The sequence below is a fragment of the Dipodomys spectabilis genome, unplaced genomic scaffold, assembly GCF_019054845.1.
Source record: "Dipodomys spectabilis isolate Male_0828 unplaced genomic scaffold, ASM1905484v1 ptg000140l, whole genome shotgun sequence".
Lineage (NCBI taxonomy): Eukaryota > Metazoa > Chordata > Mammalia > Rodentia > Heteromyidae > Dipodomys > Dipodomys spectabilis.
The window spans coordinates 27,199,545-27,223,872 of NW_024870817.1; the positions used below are offsets into that span (position 1 = coordinate 27,199,545).

Here is a 24,328-nt window from a genome sequence, read left to right on the forward strand (position 1 = left end):
GGCTCTGAGTTCAATTCCTCAGCACCACATAAGCAAAAAGAAAAAAGCCGGAAGTGGCGCTGTGGCTCAAGTGGTAGATTGCTAGCCTTGAGCTGAAGAGCTGAGGGACAGCGCCCAGGCCCAGAGTTCAGGCCCCACTGACCCGACCAAAAAAAAAACAAAACAAAAAAACTGAGGCTTCACCAGGCACCAATAGCTCATACCTGTAATCCTAGTTAAGATCTGAGGATCTTAAAGCCAGACTTGTTAGAAAAGGCCCCTTGAGGCTCTTATCTTAAGCTAGTGCACAGGGACAGCACCCAGGCCCTGAGTTCAAGCCCCATATCCAACAAAAATAAAAAATAAAAATAAAAATTGATGGGCTGGGAAGGTGGCTCAGTGGTAGAGTGCTTGCCTTGCATGCCTGAGGCCCTGGGTTCGATTCCTCAGCACCACATAAGCAAAAAGAAAAAAGCCGGAAGTGGCGCTGTGGCTCAAGTGGTAGAGCGCTAGCCTTGAGCTGAAGAGCTGAGGGACAGCGCCCAGGCCCAGAGTTCAGACCCCAGGACTGGACCCAAAATAAATAAATAAAAATTGAGGCTCCCATTTAATTCTCTTTCATTTCCGTAGGTTTTTGTTCCTTGTCACTCTCCCAAGAGAAATGACTCAGGAAATTACTGTGTACTCTCTTTGTTTTATATGCTAGTTTATGAGTGTATTATAACAATGCATACACTATTTGGGATTTCAAAAGTGTACATGAACTGAAACCGCTCTGTACATCACCTTGACAAAAGAAAAAAAATTAATTGCACATAAAAGATACATTCCACTTTGTGTGTGTGTGTGTGTGTGTGCGCGCACGCGTATTTGTGTGTGCACATGTGTGTTCAGGTACTGGTTCAGGGTCTGGGCAAAGTCCCTATGCATTTTTGCTTAAGTCTAACATTTTATCCCCCCTTGACCAAAAGCTCCAGTTCCACTTCTTTGGTAGTTAATTGGAGATGGAGTCACAAGACTTTCCTGCCTAGCCTAGCTTCAAGCTATGGTCCTCAGAACTTAGCCTCCTGAGTAACTAGGATTATAGGTGTAAACCCCTGGCACCCGACTATTATTTTAGTATTATATATCAAGTAGAACACATTTAAAGTAACAGCAAACTACAAAAAGCAGTAAGAGTACTTACACATTTATACTAGAAAGTTTTAGTAAGGTTTGGATGCTAGATGTATGGCTCAGTGGTGGAACACGTGTAGCAAGCTTGAGGTTCTGAGTACAATCCTCAATATCACACACACAAAAAATGTTTTCAGATTTTTGTTGTCTTTCATGTAAATAAGTAGTATATGTCTTTGTTAGACAACTAGTATAAAATAGTGGTAACGTGGCTATATAACTGGTAGAACTAGAAGAAATGTCTGCATCTCCAAGTTCTTTTAACCTTTTATTCTGTAAGGCATACATGTGTTGTGGTGGGTATTTTTAACACTTGTTATTGTTATTTTCAGTGTAGGGTTTGAAGCTAAAGCCTTAGGCAGGGCAAGCAAGCATTTTACCAGATTCCCCGTTCTGTCACCCTCCTTTCTTCCTCCTCTCATTTCACTGAGGTTTAACCTCAGTCTGGAGCTTGCTAGATAGGAACTCTACCACTTGGATCCTGTTCTTTCCCTGATCCCCGGCCTGTGGTGCTTTGAGGCAAGGTGTTTTTCTGAAGCTTACTCTTGCCTTAAACTTTCTGTGTCACCCAGGGTGCCCCATTATAAGCTTGAACTTTTGATGATCCCACCTCCACTTCCTGAGTGTTGGGATTAATTACAGGCCAGTACTTCTACACTCAGTTCATTATCTTTTTTTTTTTGTCGGTGTGGGGCTTGAAATCAGGGCCTGGGTGCTGTCCCTGAGCTCTTCAGCTCAAGGTGAGCACTCTACCATTCTACCACTTGAGCCACAGCACCACTTCTGGTTTTCTGGTTGTTGGAGATGGGAGTTTCCTGCCCAGGCTGGCTTTGAATTGTAGTCCTCAGATCTCAGCCTCCTGAGTAGCTAGGATTACAGGTGTGAGTCACCAGCGCCTGGCTCATCATTTTTATTTAAACCCCTCCTTATAGAAATGGCCAGGTGTGGAGAGGGTATGACCTTTTCTTCCACTGACTTGAAGAGCATATCTGTACCTTACTATTAATACTACAATATGAGGTGTTATCATTCTTAATATTTAGACTAGAAATTTATAGCAGAATAGTCACATCAAACAAGACGTGTAATAGGAAAAAAAAAAACAAAACTCCACCTTGCGTAGAGTTTGTAATGATTATAACTTGTAGACAGTTCTTACTACAATGGCAGTTTGTGGACTATGTGCTAATGGATGATTGGTGTATTCTTTTTTAATGCTTTAAATTGTATCAGAGAAATAATGTTTATATACAGTGTAGAAAATCTGAAGAAATACACAAATGCAAAGAAAGTAAAAGATCATTTGTTGTTCCTTCTAGGAGAAAACTACTATTAGTATTAAAGTTGATTATTCTCTGATCCTAGAGATATCAGTTGCTTTTGTCCTAATCAGTGTTTCTAGTTCTCTTCTTCTGTGCACATGTGAAACTTAGACTTTCCTGTCCTTTTATGGTTAGGTATGGCTAACTAATGAAATGTGAATGTATCAGAAGAGTTAACTTCCTGGTGGGCATTTTTTTGCGGGGGAGGGGAGTCCGGTTGTGGGGTCTGAACTCTGGGCCTGGGCACTGTCCCTCAGCTTTCAGCTCAAGGCTAACACTCCACCACTTGAGCCACAGTGCTACTTCCGGCTTTTTTTCTTTTTGCTTATGTGGTGCTGAGGAATTGAACCCAGGGCCTCATGCATGCAAGGCAAGCACTCCACCACTGAGCCACCTTCCCAGCCCCCTGGTGGGCATTTTTAAGAAGCTATTTATGACAATTCAGGGGCAGTTTTGTGCACAGTGAGGCTTTGTGATGTGATACGTGTTCCTTACCATGGGACACTGGGGAACAAAGCCTTTCTTGTCTTCCTCAAATGCAGAGATACTGCATAAACTAAACAGTTTTTTGTTTTTAAGCCATCAGGATGTTAAAGTTGGCATTGGAGATCTGGCTCAGTTGGTTTAGCATTAACTAGCCAATGAGCAAAAGCAACCATAGCTACCAAGTTCAAGTCCTGGTCTTTGACCAAGAAAAATAAAAGATTTTAAAAGTTTTTTTTTTTGTTTTTGTTTTTGTTTTTGTCGGTCATTGGGCCTGAGCTCTGGGCCTGGGCACTGTCCCTTAGCTCTTCAGTTCAAGGCTAGTACTCTACTACTTGAGCCATAGTGCTACTTCTGGCTTTCTCTGCTTATGTGGTGCTGAGGAATCGAACCCAGGGCCTCATGCATGCAAGGCAAGCACTCTACCACTGAGCCACCTTCCCAGCCCCTGAAAGTTGTTTTGACAGTTACAGAATGTTTAAGGTGATATACAAGGCAGTATATAGATTTTGCTGGGGTTTATGGATATGTGCAAATTATTTGATGACTATTTGGAGAATTGTCAAGACCATATATATATAAATTTTATTTTTGTGCACTTTTTAGTTTTTTATATAGAGTAGATAGAATTCAGCTTGTCAGAATACATAGAAAATTTTATTTTTTGATCAGTCCTAGGACTTGAACTTGGGGCCTGGCCCTGAGCTCTTTTACTCAAGGCTAGTGTGCAAACACTGAGTCACAGCGCCACTTCCAGTTTTCTGATGATTAATTGGAGATAAGGTCTCAGGAACTTTCCTGTCCAGGCTGGCTTTGAACTGCAGTCCTCATATCTTTGCCCCCTCAGGAACTAGACTTAGAGGCAGGCGCGTCAGCACCCAGCTGGAAATTTTTTTAATTAAGGAAAAGATCTGTGGGAAGGCAGCAAGGCCAAAAAACAATTTGAGTGGGTAATGTATTGGTATTGGCAGAAGATTACAGAAGTCAGAGAAAAAAAAAAATTAAAGAGAAGCCTCTTAGCTTTTTACGTATTTATCATCAACAAACATATTCAGTAACTGAACTATTGAAGCATTTTTTTATATTAGCCCACCATGGAGAGTTGGAGAGTTAGTCCTAACTGCTATCTGGCTTTTATTTAAAGGCTCTGGAAGTCTGTGTGTGTGTGTGTGTGTGTGTGTGTGTGTGTGTGCATGTACATATGCTTGTCTAATAGCAAAGGAAACATTGATCCTGTTCCTTACTTAAATATGCCTAGTATCCTTATCTAAAAGGGATTTATTGTCTTGCTTTGGTTTAACATTCTTTTTTTTTTCTTTTTGTCCATAGTGGGGTTTGAACTCTGGTCCTGGGCACTGTCCCTCAGCTCCCTCAGCTCAAGGCTAGTGCTCTACCACTTGAGACACAGCACCACTTTCAGCTTTTTCTATTTATGTGGTGCTGAGGAATCAAACCCAGGGCCTCATGTATGTGAGGCCAGCATTCTAACACTGAGCCACCTTCCCAGCCCATGGTGTAACATTCTAATCTTTGTGTGAGAAGGAATCCACAGTCATTGACACAGATGGAGTGGGAGAAAAATCTTTAACTCTTGTAGTAGTTCCAGTTTCCTTAGAGATGGATATTTTTAGGCAGGTGAATTATTTATGCAATGACAAACATGAATCAAAATAACAGAATTATTTTTTTTTGGTGGGGGGGGGGGGGTCCGGTCGTGGGGCCTGAACTCTGGGCCTGGGCGCTGTCCCTCAGCTCTTCAGCTCAAGGCTAGCACCTCACCACTTGAGCCACAGCGCCACTTCTGGCTTTTTTCTTTTTGCTTATGTGGTGCTGGGGAATCGAACCCAGGGCCTCATGCATGCAAGGCAAGCACTCTACCACTGAGCCACCCTCCCAGCCCCAACACAATTATTTTAGAAGGTTTCATGAGCCGGACACTGGTGGCTCACACCTGTAATCCTAGCTACTCAGGAGGCTGAGATCTGAGGATCACAGTTCAAAGCCAGCCCAGGGGGCTAGAAAGGTGGCTCAGTGGTAGAGCGCTTGCCTCGCATGCGTGGAGGCCCTGGGTTCGATTCCTCAGCACCACATAAGCAGAAAAAGTTGGAGGTGGCGCTATGGCTCAAGTGGTAGAGCACTAGCCTTGAGCTGAAGAGCTGAGGGACAGCACACAGGCCCAGAATTCAAGCCCCACGACAGACCAAAAAAAAAAAAAAAAAAAAAGCCAGCCCAAGCAGGAAAGTCCATTAGACTCTTACCTCCACTTAACCATCAGAAAACAGGAAGTAGCACCAGCTCAAGTGGTAGAGCCCTAGTCTTTATCTGAAGAGCTCATGGACAGCTCCCAGGCCCAGAGTTCAAGACCCACAACCTCTCCCCTTCTCCCTGCCCCCCCTCCCAAAAAAAAAAAAGGTTTCATGTTGTTAGTCTTTGGTACACTAATTTGACTAGCAAATGGTTGGACATTAAATTCCTGTTTTGGGGTTTTTTTTTTTTTTTTTGGTCATGGGTCTTGAACTCTGGGCCTGGGCACTGTCCCTCAGCTTTTCAGCTCAAGGCTAGCGCTCTACCACTTGAGCTACAGCGCCACTTCCTGCTTTTTCTGTTTATGTGGTGCTGAGGAATTGAACTCAGGGCCTCATGCATGCAAGGCAAGCACTCTACGGCTGAGCTACCTTCCCAGCCTGGACATTAAATTCTTGAATATATCAGAGGTATTACACATTGTTACTTGTGTGTTTTAGGTACTGTGCTCACCATTGTAGAAAGGGGTACTGCTGCTGAGTATGTACAGAACAAATGCTCCAGAAATAACTAAGACTTGCTTTTGATAGATTTTGCTTTCCCAGACTCCCCTGACAGCCTTTCAGTGAATAAAATATAATGGATGATCTCTGCCAGCTCGTGCTGTGTATCACTTTACTATAGATACTGTAACAAAGCACCACTTTGTGAATTGAACCACAGAAACTTGTCTTAGTGTGGATGGTGGATGCTCAAGATCAAGGTCTAAAACTCTTCAAGGTCCATGGAGAGAGGTCTGTCCCAGATCTTGTCCTTGGCTTCCAGCTGACTTTTTCTTCTCATGCACCTTAAATTAGCTGTCTTCTGCACATCTAATTCCATGTCCAGTGAGATTAGATGAAGAGTTCAAACTTGTTTTCATGTGGTCCTCTCACTGTAAAGACCTGAACTCACTCCAGGTAACATCACATTTGGGGATGAAGATGGACACTATTAAAACTACAGTTCTTTTGTTTCATTTTGCTTTTTCCTTGGATCTGCTGTTCTCATCCTTTCAACTTCGAATGTGGGTAGGAGGATGTGACGTAGGGAGCTACAGTAGCTATTTTCACATTGTAAGGGGGAAGAACAAAACTAAGAAGCCAGGAGAACAATTGACAGGACTGGAACTTCCTGCCTTCAAACTCCCTATTAGGTAAACAATGTTCTCATGACTCAGTGATGCCAGGAAGCGGAAGTTGTCACCTGCAGCCTCATAAACCAAGGAATCTCAGAAGTCCTAAAGCAGCCCATGATAGCTCTCCCTCCATGTCTGTTTTTTGGTTCTTTTTTTTTTTTTTTTTGGGTCCGGTCGTGGGCCTGAACTCTGGGCCTGGGCACTGCCCTCAGCTCTTCAGCTCAAGGCTAGCGCTCTACCACTTGAGCCACAGCGCCACTTCCGGCTTTTTTCTTTTTGCTTATGTGGTGCTGAGGAATCGAACCCAGGGCCTCAGGCATGCAAGGCAAGCGCTCTACCACTGAGCCATCTTCCCAGCCCTCTTCCTCCATGTCTGTAGATAATAATTACAGTATCTTTTCTCAACAGAGTTTGGTAAGCAAAAATGACACTCTTGGCCATTTATGACAAAGTCATATCATTGAAATCACATTTAGCCTTTTTGAAAAATCTAAGAAAATGTTTGCTGTTCATGGTTTATTAAGTGGCTCAGTATGAAACATCTATTTGTCAGAAAGTGGGTACGGCCACCGGACACAGTGGCTGACTCCCGTAATCCTAGCTACACAGGAGACTGACAGTGAAGGGACTGTGGTTCAAAGCCAGCTTAATAGAAAAGTGCTGGACACAGTGGCACCTGCCTGTTAGTTACCACAGTGATGACAGAATGGTAGAAAAAGGAGGATTGAAGTTCAGACATGTGACAAATGGGAAGAGATTCCATGTCCTAAACACCAGTGAAGCCAGGCAGCAGCAGCTCACTCCTGTAATCCTAACTACTCAGGAGGCTGAGATCTGAGGATCATGGTTCGAAGCCAATCTGGGCAAGAAAGTCCATGAGACTCAACTCCAATTAACCACCAGAAAACCAAGAAATGGCACTGTGGCTAAAAGTGGTAGGTTCTAGGCTTGAACACAAGAGCTCAGGGACAGCTCCCAGGTCCTGAGTTCAAGCCCCACAACTGACAAAAACAAAACAAACAGAAAAAAAGTGAAAAATGGCTGGAGGCATGGCTCAGGGGTATGGAGCTTGTCTTACAAGTTTGGGGCTCTGAGTTCAAACCCCAGTATTCCCAAAGGTGAAAATCACTGACTTTTGATACAGGAGGCAGGGATGTCTTGGCAAAGCCTCAGTGGGATCTACAGCCGAGAGAGAGACTGGGCTGGGGGGTGCTGAGCAGACACCACTGTGTTCCTCCTATCAAACAGTGCTGAAACCTGCTGATGACCTTTCTTTGCAGAATAAACTAAAAGTGTGATCCAAGACTGATCTAAATACATACTGCTCAGTACAAATGACAGAAAAATAGCCTCTGCTCCGCGTAGAGAAGCTTGACTGATCCCAATCCCCAGCAATGCCTGAAAGGCCAGCTCTGCCCGCTGTACAGACCCTGTTCCCCAGTGTGGGGGCTGCCCAGTCCCGTGTGACCCCCTGGTAAAGCTGTACTTGCTCTGAAAAAAATTAACATATTAGCCAGGTATGCTAGCACACACCTATAATTCCATTACTCAAGATGCTGAGGCAGGAGAATAACTATTAATTACTGTGTTAATAATTACTCTTTGTAGCTGTAATTCTAGCTACTCAGGAGGCTGAGATCTGAGGATCACGGTTCAAAGCCAGCCTGGGCAGAAAAGTCTGTGAGACTCTTATCTCCAATAAACCACTAGAAAACCGGAAGTGGCGCTGTGGCTCAAGTGGTAGAGTGCTCGCCTTGAGCTGAAGAGCTGAGGGACAGTGCCCAGGCCCAGATTCAAGGCCCATGATCGACCAAAATAAAAAAATTTTTTTTACTCTTTGTTTTAAGAGTGTCTCTCTGTATGGCCCAAGCTTACCTGAACTCTTGATACTCTTGCCTTAGCCTCCCAAGTACTGGATTACAAGTATGTTCTATCATACACTTTCTCAGTTCCTTCCAGTACGTGTGTGTGTGTGTGTGTGTGTGTGTGTGTGTGTGTGTGTGTGTGTGTGTGTGTGTGTGTGTGTGTGTGTGTGTGTGTGTGTGTTTTGGTACTGGGATTGACCATAAGGCCTGGCACTGTCCCTTAGCTTTTTTGCTCAAGGCTGGCTCTCTACCACTTAACTTACTTTCCAGCTCTTTGGTGGTTACTTGGAAATCAATCATGGACTTACCTGCCCAGGCTGGCTTCAAACCCCAATTTTCAAATCTCAGCTTCCTGAGTAGCTAGGATTATAGATGTGAGCCATTGGTGCTCAGCTATTTACTTTTATAAGTAAATAATCTTTGGTTTTCCCTCAAAATAATTTTTGACTGTAAGATGTTGGCGCATATACTGGAAACTTTAATTTATAAGTAAAATGACAACAAACAACACATTTCCTGTAGAAAATCCAGAAATGATTTGATTCTTTAATCTGAATCTCAAAATTTAAGCATACCAAAAAATATATAACTTTTCAAGATGAGGTAACATTTCTATAATCCTTTTCCAAAAGGATCTTTTTGTGGTGCTGTAGCCTACAAAGTAGGAAGTGCTCTACAGGAGAGCCACATCAGCTCCAAGGTCTCCAAATGCTAGCCAATCTCATTTCAAACTTCACCTGGTTCATCTTCAAAATAGGAGACTTGATGGCAAAGAACTGGACCTTTTAAGAGTTCTTGAGTGGTTTAGAGCTGTTTGAGGTTGCTGGATAGAACAAATACAGCCGGCAGAATTAAAACTGGAATCTGAATGTACAGAATCACGTATAACAGAAAATTCAGAAGTTTTATGCCAGAGATTTTTGAATACAAAATTCTCTTTGATAAGTGTTTTTTCTTTATTCTCTTTTGTGGCAATGTCTTTCTCTTCCAGTGCCCGAGCAAGCATGTAGCTAACTTTTCTTTGATGAGCCAGAGCTTCTTCTTTATCATTCAACTGCATGCACAGAAATAGAAAAAGTACCTGCTACTTTCAATAAGCCATGGAATATACTCTGAGAAAGAAGTATTACATATCTTTATATTATATGAATTCATATTTATATCAGATAATGTATATAGCAAGTGTAGCTCTGAGTTAGGAGGGAATAAAAACTAGTTTACATTTTTAGTAAAAAGAAAGCAAAGTACTAACCAAGTCTATTAGCATCTTAAAGACGTCTTGAGAATTGTCCAGGTCTTCAGCCTTCTTACAACTGTTTTCTGAAGGAAGCATGCCCAACAGTTTCTGACCTACGGTCTTCTTACCTCTCTGGGGCAAGCCTCCTGTGAGCATGGACATGCAGCAGAGACAAAACAAAAACAAAACATTCATTACCCAGGCACCGGTGGCTCATTCCCATAATCCTAGCTGCTCAGGAAGCTGAGATTGAGAATCATGGTTCAAAGCCAGCCAAGGCAGGAAAGCCTGTGAGATTCTGATCAACAATTAACCACCAAGAAAAAGCTAGAAATTGTGGCTCAAATGGTAGAATGCTAGTCTTGGGAAAATAAAAGCACAAGGATAGTGCCCAGATCCTAAGTTCAAGCCCCAGGACTGACACACATAACACATAAACGAGGTATTTGTAAACCAAGGCTGATGGATTCCTAAATCAGCCTAGAGGTCCTCTTCAGAGGCCACAAGGACCGGATGGAAAGGCAAGTATAGAGACACTTTGGGACACCCAATGAAGGACGCTGCTACACGCTGCTCCTCAGAGCTGGAAAGCAGTCTATGTCACGAGGCCATCACAATCTTCAGGGGCTGCAGAAATCCAGATTTGTGTGCAAACACTCCCGATTTTAAATGTAGGCCACTAATCTCCATTATTGATAAACATTGTGCAGATCGCCTGCAGGCTACAGAGCTCTGAGTCTGTTCCAATATGCTTTAGAGCCAGAAAGGCCTGTCCAAAGTCCTCCTGTTATTTGCACTTATCTGCAAGTGTTAGAGGCATTCATTCTCTAAGCTTCATTTTCTTGACTTCTAAAATGAGAATAGAGTTTGGTGCTGGTGGCTCATGCCTATAATCCTAGCTACTGAGGAGGCTGAGATCTGAGGATCACAGTTCAAAGCCAGTCCCGGACATAAAGTCCATGAGACTCTTATCTCCAATAAACCATCAGAAAACTGGAAGTGGCGCTGTGGCTCAAGTGGTAGAGCACTGGCCTTCAGGTAAAGAACTCAAGGACAGTGCCCAAACCCAGATTTCAAGCCCCACGACTGACCTAAATAAATAAATAAACAAATAAATAAATAAAAGAGAATAATATTACCTACTTCTCATTAAATTATTACCTACTTGCCATTAAATTATGTATTCCAGAGCTCAAGGCCAGTATGTATAGTTATGTATATAGTTATGTATATAGTATATATATATAGTATGTATAGTTATGTATAGTTATTGTGCTTGGGAAGATAAAAGGTTTTGGAGCTGGATGATAGTGATGGTTGAAAAGCTTATGCAAATGAATTTAATACCACTCAAAAACAGTTCAAATGAAGCTGGGCACAAGTGGCTCCCTGTAATCCTAGCTACTCAGGAAGCTAAAGTCCACAGGATCTTGGTTCTCAAGGTCAGGTTGGGAAGAAAAGTCCCTGAGACTCCATCTCCAATTAACTAACAAAATGCCAGGCTAGAGATATGGCTCAAATGGAAGACTGCCAGTCTAGCAAGTCTCTGATTTCAAATCCTAACACAAGATTTACAAAAATATACAAAAAGAAAAGAAAAATCAAACCCTAGTACCCAAAAAAGTAAAAGGATAAACTTTTTGGATATTTTATCAACATAAAGTGGGAGATGGAGAAGTTCCCTATCTAATATCTAAAAGTGGTTTTCCCTCCATAAACACATCTGTCAACTCTAAACTCATGTAGATCTTTACAATGTCATGCTTAAAAGAGAAATACTATTTAAATTGTCAACAAATTTAAGAACATAAAAAATAGCATGGTTAACAGATGAATGGATCCAAAAATTGTGGTATCTATACACAATGGAATATTATGCAGCCATTAGAAATGACAAAATAATGGCATTTGCAGGGAAATGGATGGAGCTAGAAGGAAACATGTTGAGCGAGGTAAGCCAAGAATGAAGAGACAAACGGTACATGGTCTCCCTCATAAGTGGATGCTAAATCCAAAAGGTTAGGTGATACGACAAAACTAACAGGACTTAAGAAACAAAGAACTCCCGCTCATCTGGTTGAACCACTACTAAATATCCCCATGCTGCTGATCACAAATATGGTATATAACATGTGAACACTGTTATATATTACAGACTGTGGTAGACAATTTGCTCCAGGGAAGTTAGAATGAACTTGTGACTTTGAAATTATGTAATCATTTAATCACAATCAAAAAAAAAAAAAAAAAAAAAAACCTCGGGGAAGGGAGGGAGGGAGGGGATGGTAGGGGGAAAACAATGGAGGGGGTAACAATGTTCAAGAGGAAGTGTACTCATAACCTCACTCATGTAACTGTAACCCTCTGTATAGTAGCTTTACAATAAAAAAAAAAAAAAAGAAAAAAAATGGGAATACCCAAAAAAAAAAAAATAGCTTGGTTATAAAAGAACAACTCGCCAAGTATCGGTCTAATGGGAAGACTACAACCTGAAGTATATACACTAATTTCTATCCATAGAACAATGTGATTCGTGGAAGAATGTGCAAAGTAGCTGGGCATGATGATGCAGCATACCAGGAATCCCAGCACTGGAGAGCCAGGAGCAAGTGGACTGAAAGAGGTCAGCCTGGACTACCTCAACAAAACAGAGGAAAAAAAAAAAAGAAAGAAAATAAGTTACTGACTTTGGAATATACAAAGGAAATTTTGAGAATGTCTGGGACAGTGGGCAAATGAGCTTATACAAAACAGAGACGATCCTCCTTTCTTCCCCATCCTGACAGACCACAATGCCTAGGCTCAGACTGCTCTGTCGTGTGTGTGTGTGTGTGCGCGCGCACACAGTCCTGGAGCTTGAACTCAGGTACTGGGCACTCTCGTTTAGTTCTTTGTACAAGGATAGCAGTTTACCACTTAACCAACAGCTCCACTTCTGGATTTTTGTGATTAATTGGAGATAAGAGTCTCCCAGATTTTCTTGCCCAGGCTGGCTTCAAATTGAGATCCTCAAAACTCAGCCTCCTGAGTAACTAGGAGTATAGTCTTGAGCTACTAGCACCAGGTAACAATTGCTAATTTTTTTAAATTTTATTTTTTGGTTGTTGGTTGTAGGGCTTGAACTCAGGTCCTGGACTCTGTCCCTGAGTTTTGTGTGTGTGTGTGTGTGTGTGTGTGTGTGTGTGTGTGTGTGTGTGTGTTTTGGTCAGTCTTGGGGCTTGAACTCTGGGCTTGGGCGCTGTCCCTCAGCTCTCCAGCTCAAGGCGAGCGCTCTACCACTTGAGCCACAGTGCTACTTCCGGTTTTCTAGTGGTTTATTGGAGATAAGAGTTTCACAGACTTTCCTGCCCGGGCTGGCTTCAAGCTGGGATCCTCAGATCTTAGACTTCTGAGTAACTAGAATTATACATGTGAACCACTGGTGCCCAGACCAGTTGCTAAATTTTTAAGTAAATCACAACTACATATTACACTGCAATTTTATACCCATATATAAGCTTTACAATGCTTCCATAACTTTGATTATAACCAACTAAAATGATATGATTATTGCCATTATGTTTAATAGTTACCATCTTCTCTCAAGAGCTTCCAGTTTATCCCTTTGGTTGATTTTTTACACATTTTATCCATTTGTGTCAATCTCAGTGCCTGGTCATTTTTCCTCATTAACTGTTCCTCAAATGCAATTCTGAATGCATCTGCCATTATGTAAGCCTCTTCTTTACTTTTCTGCAGAAGTTCCAACTGGTTTTGAAAAGAAGTTTGAACAGTGTCAGAGGTTAAGTCAGAACAGTTCTTGCCTGAGTGCAGAATCAAATCACGTATGCAGTACCCGCCTGTTGCTGATGGCTCCTATGTTTGATCTGTAGCGCTGCTTATACTAAGAACTTGTCATAGCAGCTCACTCTAATCTGCACCACCAGTAGTTTCTCTCACTGTGCTGGTCAGTTGGCTGCTACTTCAACTGCTGAAATTCACTACACACCTACACCTAGACCTTGTATGTGTGTCCCACCCAAATTCCAGAGGAAGGCCAGCTAGAAAGAATGGCAGATACCAAGGGCTGCATTTCAATTCAGCCCTGGGCTACTGCAGGACAACTTTGCAGGACTGAGGCTGCTGGTGACTGATCAGTCATCTTGTGCTTTGCTGGGCCTCCCTCCTTGATTCTCTCCTTTCTTCCCTCTCTTTTCCCTTTATAGGGTCACAAGATACAGCTCAGCCTCTCACGTGCTTGCAATTAGAGTCCTATGCCCTCTGGTGCCCAGCACAGGCATTTTTAAAAAATTTACTTTATTGTTATTTTAGAGGTGATATACAGAAGGGTTATATTTACATACATCAGGTAATAAATACATTTCCTTTCATCCAATGTCATCATTCCCTCATTCTCTCCCATTCCCTTTCTCCCATCTCTACCCATGAGTTGCGTAGTTCATTTTTATCAGTGTCCAGTGCGCTCCACTGCTGTACCTTTTCACCCAATTTCCTCAGATCCTGTTCCCTGCCCCCACCCTCCCATAGCTGTGCACATGAATACACCGTAAAGAATACAGGTAAAGAATACAGAGTCATCAGAAAAAGAAAAAACAAATTGAGAAAAAAAAAGCCCTTTGTTTCCATATCATTAGAGCTTGTTTGAGTCTGTATATTATTTTATATACATATGAAGAGGCACTTGGATATTGCACCTTTGTGATTCTCTGCTAAGACTATCTTCTTTTGGTCTCACTATATGTAAGTAACTAGAATCCTGTGTAATTTGTCATATCCCAATGCATTTTAGATCTAACTTCTGCAGGAGAACTACAAACAACAAACTTAGGCAAACATTCAAATATGCCAAGGACTATTATATTTGGGGAATGTAATTTATAAGTTAATGCTATCACATAAATCTGAGCCAATTACTACTAGGATGAAAATCACTACAGATACTTGCATTTATTCTATTAATATGGAACCAGAACCAAAACGTCTACTGTCATAATAATGTGATAGGTACCTCATGTTTGAGCTGAAGAACCAGTTTCCGAGTGGACGCTGCCATTTTGGCACAAGAACAGGGGCTGCCTCCAGGACCACCACATAGGCAGGCTCCAAGGACCGCGAGCTGGAAACCCAAAAGCATGCCTTGCCATTACGAAGTGTCACAATGCCTTAGCTGCTCACCAGCACAGGCACCCACGCAGCCACGCACACCAGCACTCAAGCATCTGACCCAAAGAAACTAAAGTGGAGAAGAAAAACGAAGGCCAGGATTTCAGGATCCAAGTGGACATTAACTATGAGTGAGAAAGAATGTCATTACTTGTAACAAGATCAAGAAGTTCGGGCCTGGGAAGGTGGCTCAGTGGTAGAGCGCTTGCCTCGCATGCATGAGGCCCTGGGTTCGATTCCTCAGCACCACATAAGCAGAGAAAAAAAAGCCAGAAGTGGCACTGTGGCTCAAGTTGTAGAGTGCTAGCCTTGAGCTGAAGAGCTGAGGGACAGCGCCCAGGCCCAGAGTTCAGGCCCCATGACCGGACCCCCCCCCCCCCCCAAAAAAAAAAAAAAGATCAAGAAATTCTACCTTCCTTCTTTTTATTCCATGGGCTCATCTCCCATCAATGATTTGTGTGTGTGTGTGTGTACATATATATATATATATATATATATATTTTTTTTTTTTTTTTTTTTTTTTTCAGTTGTAAGACGTGAACTCCAGGAATGGGTGCTATCCTTGACCTCTTTTTTTTTGAGGGGGTTAGAGGGGGTCCGGTCGTGGGGCCTGAACTCTGGGCCTGGGCGTTGTCCCTCAGCTCTTCAGCTCAAGGCTAGCACTCTACCACCTGAGCCACAGCGCCACTTCTGGCTTTTTTCTTTTTGCTTATGTGGTACTGAGGAATCGAACCCAGGGTTTCATGCATGCAAGGCAAGCACTCTACCACTGAGCCACCTTCCCAGCCCTCCCTGACCTCTTTTGCTCCGTGACTAGCACTCTATAACTTTGAGCCACAGCACCACTTCCAGTTTTTTGGTAGTTAATTAGAGATAAGAGTCTCTTGGACTTTCCTGCCCAGGCTGGCTTTGAACCTTGATCCTCAGATCTCAGTCTCTTGAGTAGCTAAGATTACAGGCATGAGCCACCAGCGTCGGCTTTCTTAAAACTTTTAATCCTGGCATCTGTCTCCTTCTGAGTCCGTGGCAGGAATGTAGCCTAAGGGTATAGTTAATGTGAAGTTCTGTAACATGAGTTCCTATGTCTGGTGGGCCCAGATACCCAGTATTACCTGCTGCAAGTCTCTGCAAGGATACTATATATTCCAAAATGACAAAGTGAATTTTAATGTGCAGTAAGAAAAACAATGATGCATTCACTCCTTAAAAAAAAATACTCTGTAGTGGGTGCTGATAGTTCACACCTGTAATCCTAGCTACTCAGGGGCCTGAGATCTGAGGAGTGCAGTTCAAAGCCAGCCCGGCAAGAAAGTCTGTGAGATTCATCTCTAATTAACCACCAGAAAACTTGAGCTGTGGCTCAAGTGGTAGAGTGCTAGCCTTGAGCTGAAGAGCTGAGGGACGGCACTCAAGCCCAAAGTTCAAGCCCCACAACAGACCCCCCCCAAAAAATATATATATATACATACATATACATATATACACAGACACTCTGGAGAGAAAATGAGGAAGGGGCTAATACTGTTCAAAATGAGATGTACTCATTACCATATTTATGTAACTGTAACCCCTCTGTACATCACCTTTACAATAAAATAAAATAAAAAAAATCCTCTGTCCAGGGCAGTGACTCATACTTGTAATCCCAGCTACTTTGAAGGCAGACATTAGGCAAATCATGATTCCAGGCAGCCTAGGAAAAAGTTAATCTCTATTTCATCTCTAACTCAATAAAAAAAGGCAGATGTAGTGGTATATATCTCAAATCCCAGCTACTTGAGGGTTCCTGTGTAGGAGAATCATTATCCAAGGCTGGTCTTAGAAAAAAAAAGACCCCTAACACCATATATGAAAAATAACTAAAGCAAAAAATAATACAGCAATTCTCTGGCAAGCACAAGGCCTTGAGTTCCAACGTCTGTACTGCCAAAAATAAAAATAAAAACAATCTGTAATCAAACACTGTATTCTTAAATATTTTTTGGATGATCCACTCTTCTGGAATCACCAGAACTTGACTATGGATCACAATGAAGAAAATTCTATCACTCCCAGTTGTGTACTGTGTCTCACTTTAACACTGAGGCCCAAGTTACTTTTTTTTTGTATGTATGTGTGCCAGTCCTGGAGCTTGAACTCAGGACCTGGGTTCAGTCCCTGAATATTTTTTCTCAAAGCTACCATTCTACCATTTGAGTCACAGCTTCAACTTTTTTGGTAATTAATTGGAGATAACAGTCTCACAGATTTTCCTGCTTGGGCTGGCTTTGAGCCATGATCCTTAGATCTTAGATTCCTGAGTAGCTAGAATTACAGGTGTGAGCCACCTGCACTTGGCTTATTTTAGACTTTTAAAAAATATTTTATTTTAAGCATAATTTAATGGTATTTTCCCTTTATTTTATTAATTTTATGTTAATGTGATACCAAGGAATCCGAACCCAGGACCTCATGCACGCTAAGCAAGCACCCTAGCACTAAGCCACATTCCCTGTCCCTATTTCAGACTTAGAGAAGAAGAACCCACTGTCTCCTTCAATGTAAAAGTCATCTCAGAAATGTCTCACATCAAAGGTAATTTTGAAGCATAGTTAACTTTTGGCTGATCTGAGTGTACACAAGGCCATATGGCAGATAAATATTTCCCCGTTTTATTTCCCAGCTCCTAATAATCACTCTTTCTGAAGTTGCCAAAAAAAAAGGAAGATCTGGGAAATATCACAAAAAGTTACCTACTTCGCAGTGCTCGATTGTCTCATTTGGAAAATTATGCCTTCTTTCTGGGGGTAGATGTAAGGATTAAATCTGTCCATCCAATTTGTTAGAGTAGATGTGATTTAGGACTGCCAAGTTTGCCCAGTACAGTAGTTTTTTTACCACTAAAAATTGGACTTGTTGATGGAGTCCTACAGTAGTTTCAGTGTTAGATACAGTTTTTTCCACCATACATCTGTGCAATTATTTTTAGGTGACTAAATGTTTAAGAAGTCTGTGTGCAGAGTTACTCAGTTTTTATGAACTGTTGTATCCTGTTAGTGCATATTGCTGTGACTCCACTATATCTTACCTGTACTGACCAAACCTAAAGATTTTTATTGTAACTCCTTCAAAAAAAAAAAAAATCTGTCGATCCATGTGAACCACTTAGAACATCTGGCAAGTGATAAGGCCTTTGTCAGTGTGTAACTATTATTGAAAGCAACTATTATTGCCTCTTTTTTTTTTTTTTTTTTTTTTTTGCCAGTACTGAGGTTTGAACTTAAGGCCTCTCACTTGGATTTCTTTGTAACAGCTGGAACTCTACCACTTGAGCCATGCTTCAAGCCAGGCATTTTGGAGATGGAATCTCATGAGTTTTTCCTGCCCAGCCTAGCCTTGAACTACTTATCTCAGCCTCCTGAGTAGCTAGGATTGTAGGCATGAGTCTCCAGCACCAGGCTTGCTGCTTCTCTGAAGATGTACAGTGAATGACAGGCTATACTTGTTTTCTATGAATCCCAGGATGCTTTTATACATCATTGGCAAGCTCCCGTATTGTAGGCCACTAATACTACAGCAGATCTTTCTTCTGAACGTGGCTCAATCATAACTTGCCTTATTACCTTGGGATGCCCTGGGTTTAATCCCCAGGACCACTGGAAAAAAAAAAAAAAAAAGGTAAGCCAGGCACCGGTGGCTTACGCCTGTAATCATAGCTACTCAGGAGGCTGAGAGCTGAGGATCATAGTTCAAGGCCAGCCCAGTCAAGAAAGCCCGTACGACTCTTATCTCCAATAAACAAGCAGAAAACTGGAAGTGGCGCTGTGGCTCAAGTTGTAGAGAGCTCACCTTGAGCTGAAGAGCTGAGGGACAGTGCCCAGGCCCAGAGTTCAAGCCCCACAACCAACAACAACAACAAAAAAGCAGCAGCAGGAGGAGGAGGAGGATGGAGGAGGAGGAGGGGGAGGAGGAGGAGGAGGAGGAGAAAAGACAAATAGAAAGTAACAACTTATCAGCCTTAGCTGGCCAGCACTCACTTTGCAGGTGTCAGAGGCCACCGTGAGCTTTAGATAGAATAAGGAGTGCCAGTCCTGTGAAGTTGTATTCTCCAAGCCAAGAGTGACATCTACTCACACCGCTTCTGCTGCAACTACGACAGGAGGAAACTATGGGAGGAAGCAGCTGGCATAGACCCTGATGCCAAGAATGGCAGGCCTGCGGGTCCTGGAGCAGCCAGGCAGGAAGACTGAGCTGGGCAAGGCCCTGGGTCCCTCTCACCCTAGTCAGATCACTATGTAGGGTGTGCTAGGACAGGGGAGAGGAAAGGAGAGTAGAAATGCCCCCTCCCCTGCCCTTACCGTTCACACATGGCACCTACCTCAAGCCCTGATACCTCCGTTAAGCCACTCTTGTCCTGGCACAGGCTTTCCTGAGATACCTTCTGCTCTTTGATATCAAGCATGGCGAGGGCTTCCAAGTAGTGCTGATTCAACACTAGGCAGGGCCACACACAAACGTTAGTTCTGAGGCCTCGCTCGGCCCTCCTGTAATGCAGTTATACCAACACTGTTTCCTCCAGCACAAGTCCCACAGATGGGGCTTCATCTGCAACACCGATCTGGTAGAATACCCACAGTCGTGGGAGACAGCAGGCATTAAATGCTAGACTTTTCACATGAGGCTCTCAAACCACATGTTAGAACAAAAAGGGGGCGGGGAGGTAGCTCAGTGGAAGACTGCTACCCAGCAGACAGGAGGTCCTGTGTTTGATCCCCAGCAACACAAGGCAAAGTGGTAAGGAAAAAAGAAAAAGGCTGTGATTCTGGAAGCTTCTATCCTGACCTAATTTACCACAGGCGACAATCCTGTGGGCTCAATGGCCTGGGCTCAGATGCCATCTGCGTGAGGCATTCACACAGCTCAGTGATGCATAAAATACAAAGCCTGATTTGGAACTTGTTTGTCCTCTTCAAGCCACTGCTTAGTCTCTGCCAAAATGTAGGATTGGCATCTTCTCTTAAAAATTTGGGATGTTGGGCTGGGAAGGTGGTTCAGTGGTAGAGCTCTTGCCTTGCATGCCTGAGGCCCTGGGTTTGATTCCTCAGCACCACATAAGCAAAAAGAAAAAAAGCCGGAAGTGGCGCTGTGGCTCAAGTGGTAGAGCGCTAGCCTTGAGCTGAAGAGCTGAGGGACAGCGCCCAGGCCCAGAGTTCAGGTCCCACGACCGGACGCCCTTCCCCCCCCCCCCCCCCCCAAAAAAGGGATGTCGTTACCAAGCATTAGGTGTTTTGTGTGCCAGTACTGGGGCTTAAACTTAGGGCCATGTGCAGTTTTTGTTTGTTTGTTGTTTGTTGTTGTTGTTTGTCAGTTGTGGGGCTTGAACTCGGGGCCTAGGTGCTGCCCTTCAGCTGTTTTTGCTCATGGCTAGCACTTTGAGCCACAGCACCACTTCCAGTTTTTGGTGGTTAATTGGACCTAAAAGTCTCATAGACTTTGCTGCCTGGCCTAGCTTGGAATCTTGATCTCAGATCTCAGCCTCCCGAATAGCTAAGGTTACAGGCGTGAGCCACTAGCACCCCAGCTGGTCTTGTGCTCTTAACTGACTTTTTCACTGAAGGTTGGGACTCTATCCTTTGAGTCAAACCCTCATTTCTGGATTGTTGTTGGTTAACTGGAGATAAGAGTCTCCTGGATTTATTTGTCAAGGCCGGCTTTTGAACCTAGGTTCTCAGATCTCAGTCTCCTAAGTAGCTAGGATTACAGGCATGATCCACTAGCACCTAACTGTATATACCAAAGGTCTTTCTATCTTTTCACCAGTATTTATCATAAGGTGGTTCGTTACATAAGGACATGTGAGAGATTACACAAACACACTATTTCTGATTTCTCTTCCTCATGCATGCTGATCTACTCTTGAGCTTACTATGAAATGAAAAAGCAGGGGACAGACGGAACCTGCTTAATATATACGAGCTGTTTACTCTGGGCTGCTAGAAATGTCTTGAAACTAGAGATGGTAGTTGAGTATGTTGCCCATGTCTCTTGAATTATTCACTTTTAAATGTGTTGTTTAGATTTAATTTTGTTCCTTTTTTGTGGCAGTATTGGGTATTGAACTAGGGGCCAAGTGCTTCCAGGGCAGGCACTCTACCACGTGAGCCACATCTCCTGTCACTGTCTCCATGGGTTATTTTTGAGGTAAGCTCTCACTTTCTGCAGGGGACGAGTCTGGGCTTTGATTCTCTGATTTGAGGAGAGGAGTGACAGGTGCTCATCACACCTCAGGAGCAGGCGTGCCCACCACTGGGCCCAGCCATTATGCTCCTACCACAGCTGGCGTAAAAGGTGCCACTGCGCCCAGCCATTGGTGGAGACAGAATCTCCAATTTCTTTTTACCCATGCAGGCCTTGAACTCAATCTCTAGCCTCTCCCTCCCTAGGATTACAGTCTTGAGCCACCACTCCCTGCTTGCTTTGATACATTTTATAGGTTTAAAAACCGTTCTGATTCATTTATTCCCTTTTTTATCCTCAAAATACATCACTTCAACACATTAGCATTTTGTGTCTCTTCGTGTGTTCTTACCATAGGATACTCAAAATACCACTCTTTTCCTACCTGCGTTTTCTGACTTGAGCATTTTAATTTCTTCTGTTTTCAGCTTCAAATCCTCTTTGAGGATGGCATTGTCACAGTTTAGTCTGGGGAAATAACATGCTTTGAATAACTAAAACATTAGAAGTTCCTCTGTAATTTTAAATAAAAAAAAAAACACTTATTCTAAGGGTTGACCTCAGGTCATTTTTTTTAGATGGTCTTGATATTAAGTCCTCTTAAGTTTAAAATGAAATGTAAATCTCAGATATTCCTTTCCCACTTAACAATAAACTAGGACATTAAATAGTCTTGCTGAGATTGGCTTTTCACAGAAAATTCTGTTCTCTCCTTTTTTTTTGTATGAGTCCTGGGGCTTGAACTCAGGGCCTGGGCTCTGTCCTTGAGCTTTTGTGTTCAAGGCTACCGCTCTACCAATTGAGGCACAGCTCTTTTTCTGGCTTTGTGGTGGCTAATTAATCTCATGAACTTTCCTGTCTAGGCTGGCTTTGAACCCAGAGCCTCAGACCTTAGCCTCCTGAATAGGAAAGAATAGATGTGAATCATTGGTACTGGCTCTCTCCTTTTTTAAAAAATTTTTTATATCTTTTGGAGTTGGAGATCAAATCCAAGACATAGTCACACTATACAAATATCCGCAAATGAACTACATCTCCAGCCCCAACACTGGGTTTTGATGGATGGATGGATGGATGGATGGCTGGGATTGATAGACATATGTGTATGTGTATGTGTTTATGTGTGACATGTGTCAGTGTTTGCTTTCCAGCTCTGTCCTCTGGGAAGACCTTCTAGCCCTCAGATTTTGGCTCCATTGAAAGAAACCAGGGCTCCATGAGTAAATGTCTAATATTATAGACATACTGTCCCAGAATACCTGCCTGTACCAGAAAGCAAGAAAGTGCTCCAAGGCCAATAGAGAAGTGTCAGAATACCACTGGAGCCATCTAGAAGGGGCTCCATAAGTGAGAAATTTTAGGCATCAAAGAAATTATGAAAGCCAAGTGTGATGTAATCCTAACTACTCAGGAGGCTAAGATCTGAGGATTGCAGTTCAAAGCCAGCCTAGGCAGGAAAATCTGTGAGACTCATTCTCCAATAAATTACTAAAAAGCTAGAAGTAGAGCTGTGGCTCAAGTGGTAGAGCACTAGCCTTGAGCAAAAGAAGTTTAGGGACAGCACCCAGGGCGTGAGTTCAAGCCCCAGGACTCATGTACACACACACACACACACACACACACACACACACACACACAGAAATTATGACAGTAATAGCTTTTTTTTTTTTTTTTAGTAATAGCTTTTTAAGACATTGAAGAGACCAAGAATCCATGAAGCCACATTGGTATAAACAATTAAACAGGGGGAAAATAAAAACTCTTACACTAAAATTTCAGCTGTTATGGTTTGTATATGAAGTGGCCTCCAAAAAGACTCACGTTACAAATGGGTCCCCAGCAGGTGGTCATGTTAAGAGATGATTCCATTATAAAGGAACCCGTCTCATCAATGGAGAGAGGAAGAGGTTTGTTGTTGGTTGTCTTTGTCTTTTTTTGTCGGTTGTGGAGCCTGAACTCTGGGCCTGGGCGCTGTCCCTCAGCTCTTCAGCTCAAGGCTAGCACTCTACCACTTGAGCCACAGTGCCACGTCCAGCTTTTTCTGCTTATGTGGTATTGAGGAATTGAACCCAGGGCCTCATGCATGCAAGGCAAGCACTCTACCACTGAACCACCTTCCCAGCCCAGAGGTTTTGTTTTGTTTCCATTTTTGCTTTTTTGTTGTTGTTATTGGTGGTGGTGGTTATGTGGCTTGAACTCAGAGCCTGGGCACTGTCCCTGAGCTTTTTCACTCAAGGTAGTGCTCTACACTGAATCACAGCATCACTCCCAATTTGCTGGTTAATTAAAGGTAAGAGTCTCATAGAGTTTCCTTTCCAGGCTGGTTTGAACCTTGGTCCTCAGATCTCAACCTCTTCAGTAGCTAGGATTACAGGCATGAGTTACTGGTGCCTGGCAAGGATTTTTTTTAAATTATTATTTTAAGGAAAACAATACTAACAAATATGAAACTACTAAGTGGATAAACTATAATAAATTACAATTAGCTCAAAGAAGAAATCCTACACACTGCATTTAAATTCCATGCATTTAGCTGGGTACCGGTGGCTCACACCTGTAATCCTAGCTACTCAGGAGGCTGAGATCTGAGGATCGTGGTTCAAAGCCAGCCCAGGCAGGAAAGTCTGTGAGATTCTTATCTCCAATAAACCACTAGAAAACTGGAAGTGACACTGTGGTTCAAGCAGTAGAGTGCTCGCCTTGAGCTGAAGAACTGAGGGACAGTGCCCAGGCCCAGAGTTCAAGCCCACAACAGACCAAAATAAATAAATAAATTCCATGCATTTTAAATTATCAAGGAAAATGTAAGCGATAATAATGTAAACACTGGGGCAGTAATGTAGCTCAGTGATAGAGTGTTTGCCTATCATAAGTGAGCCTATGGTTTGATTCCCAATACCACCAAAACATAAATTTAAAAGATTAAAAGTAATATTCCAGCTGGGTGCCAGTGGCTCATGCCTGTAATCCTAGCTACTCAGGAAGCTGAGATCTGAAGATTGCGGTTCAAAGTCAGCCCAGGTAGGAAAGTCTGTGAGACTCATCTTCAATAAAGCACTAGAAAGCCAGAAGTGGCACTGTGGCTCAAGTGGTAGAGTGCTCACTTTGAGCTGAAGAACTGAGGGACAGCACCCAGGCCAAGAGTTCAAGCCCCATGACCAACCAAAAAAAAAAAGTAATATACCAACCTGTCATATTTCTGGGTCCAGGATTCTTCTATATTTTTAAATCTATCCTGATCAAATTCTATTTCCCACTGCAGGGCATTTATTTCCTATGGAATAAAACCAGTACTTTTACTGGAAATCACAAGTAAATCATTTCAGGACACTACGAACAGGTAAAATATTTCACTTAATCATTTCACAGAAATGGTAAAGAGAAAACATTTTAAAACATTCAAAACATAGTCCCTTAGGGGGGTGCCGGTGGCTCACACCTGTAATCCTAGCTACTCAGGAGGCTG

The 24,328-nt window shown here is 42.7% G+C and overlaps 1 protein-coding gene across 3 annotated transcripts in view; it reads right to left on the reverse strand.

The window, feature by feature from the left end:
• Positions 1 to 8,770: 8,770 nt before the first annotated feature.
• The window catches only part of Ccdc125 (coiled-coil domain containing 125), a 33,078-nt gene continuing 17,520 nt past the window's right edge, over positions 8,771 to 24,328 (reverse strand). For 2 of the 3 annotated variants that reach the window (XM_042690865.1, XM_042690866.1), the window contains exons 6-12: positions 24,051 to 24,136; positions 21,248 to 21,330; positions 19,004 to 19,119; positions 14,492 to 14,599; positions 13,056 to 13,230; positions 9,499 to 9,635; positions 8,771 to 9,300 (exon numbers count right to left, since the gene is read on the reverse strand). In XM_042690865.1, coding sequence (XP_042546799.1) covers positions 8,995 to 9,300; positions 9,499 to 9,635; positions 13,056 to 13,230; positions 14,492 to 14,599; positions 19,004 to 19,119; positions 21,248 to 21,330; positions 24,051 to 24,136 — 1,011 coding nt within the window. In that variant the 3' untranslated portion in view covers positions 8,771 to 8,994. The remainder of the gene's footprint in view (positions 9,301 to 9,498; positions 9,636 to 13,055; positions 13,231 to 14,491; positions 14,600 to 19,003; positions 19,120 to 21,247; positions 21,331 to 24,050; positions 24,137 to 24,328) is intronic. The other variant, XM_042690867.1, reaches the window with a different exon arrangement.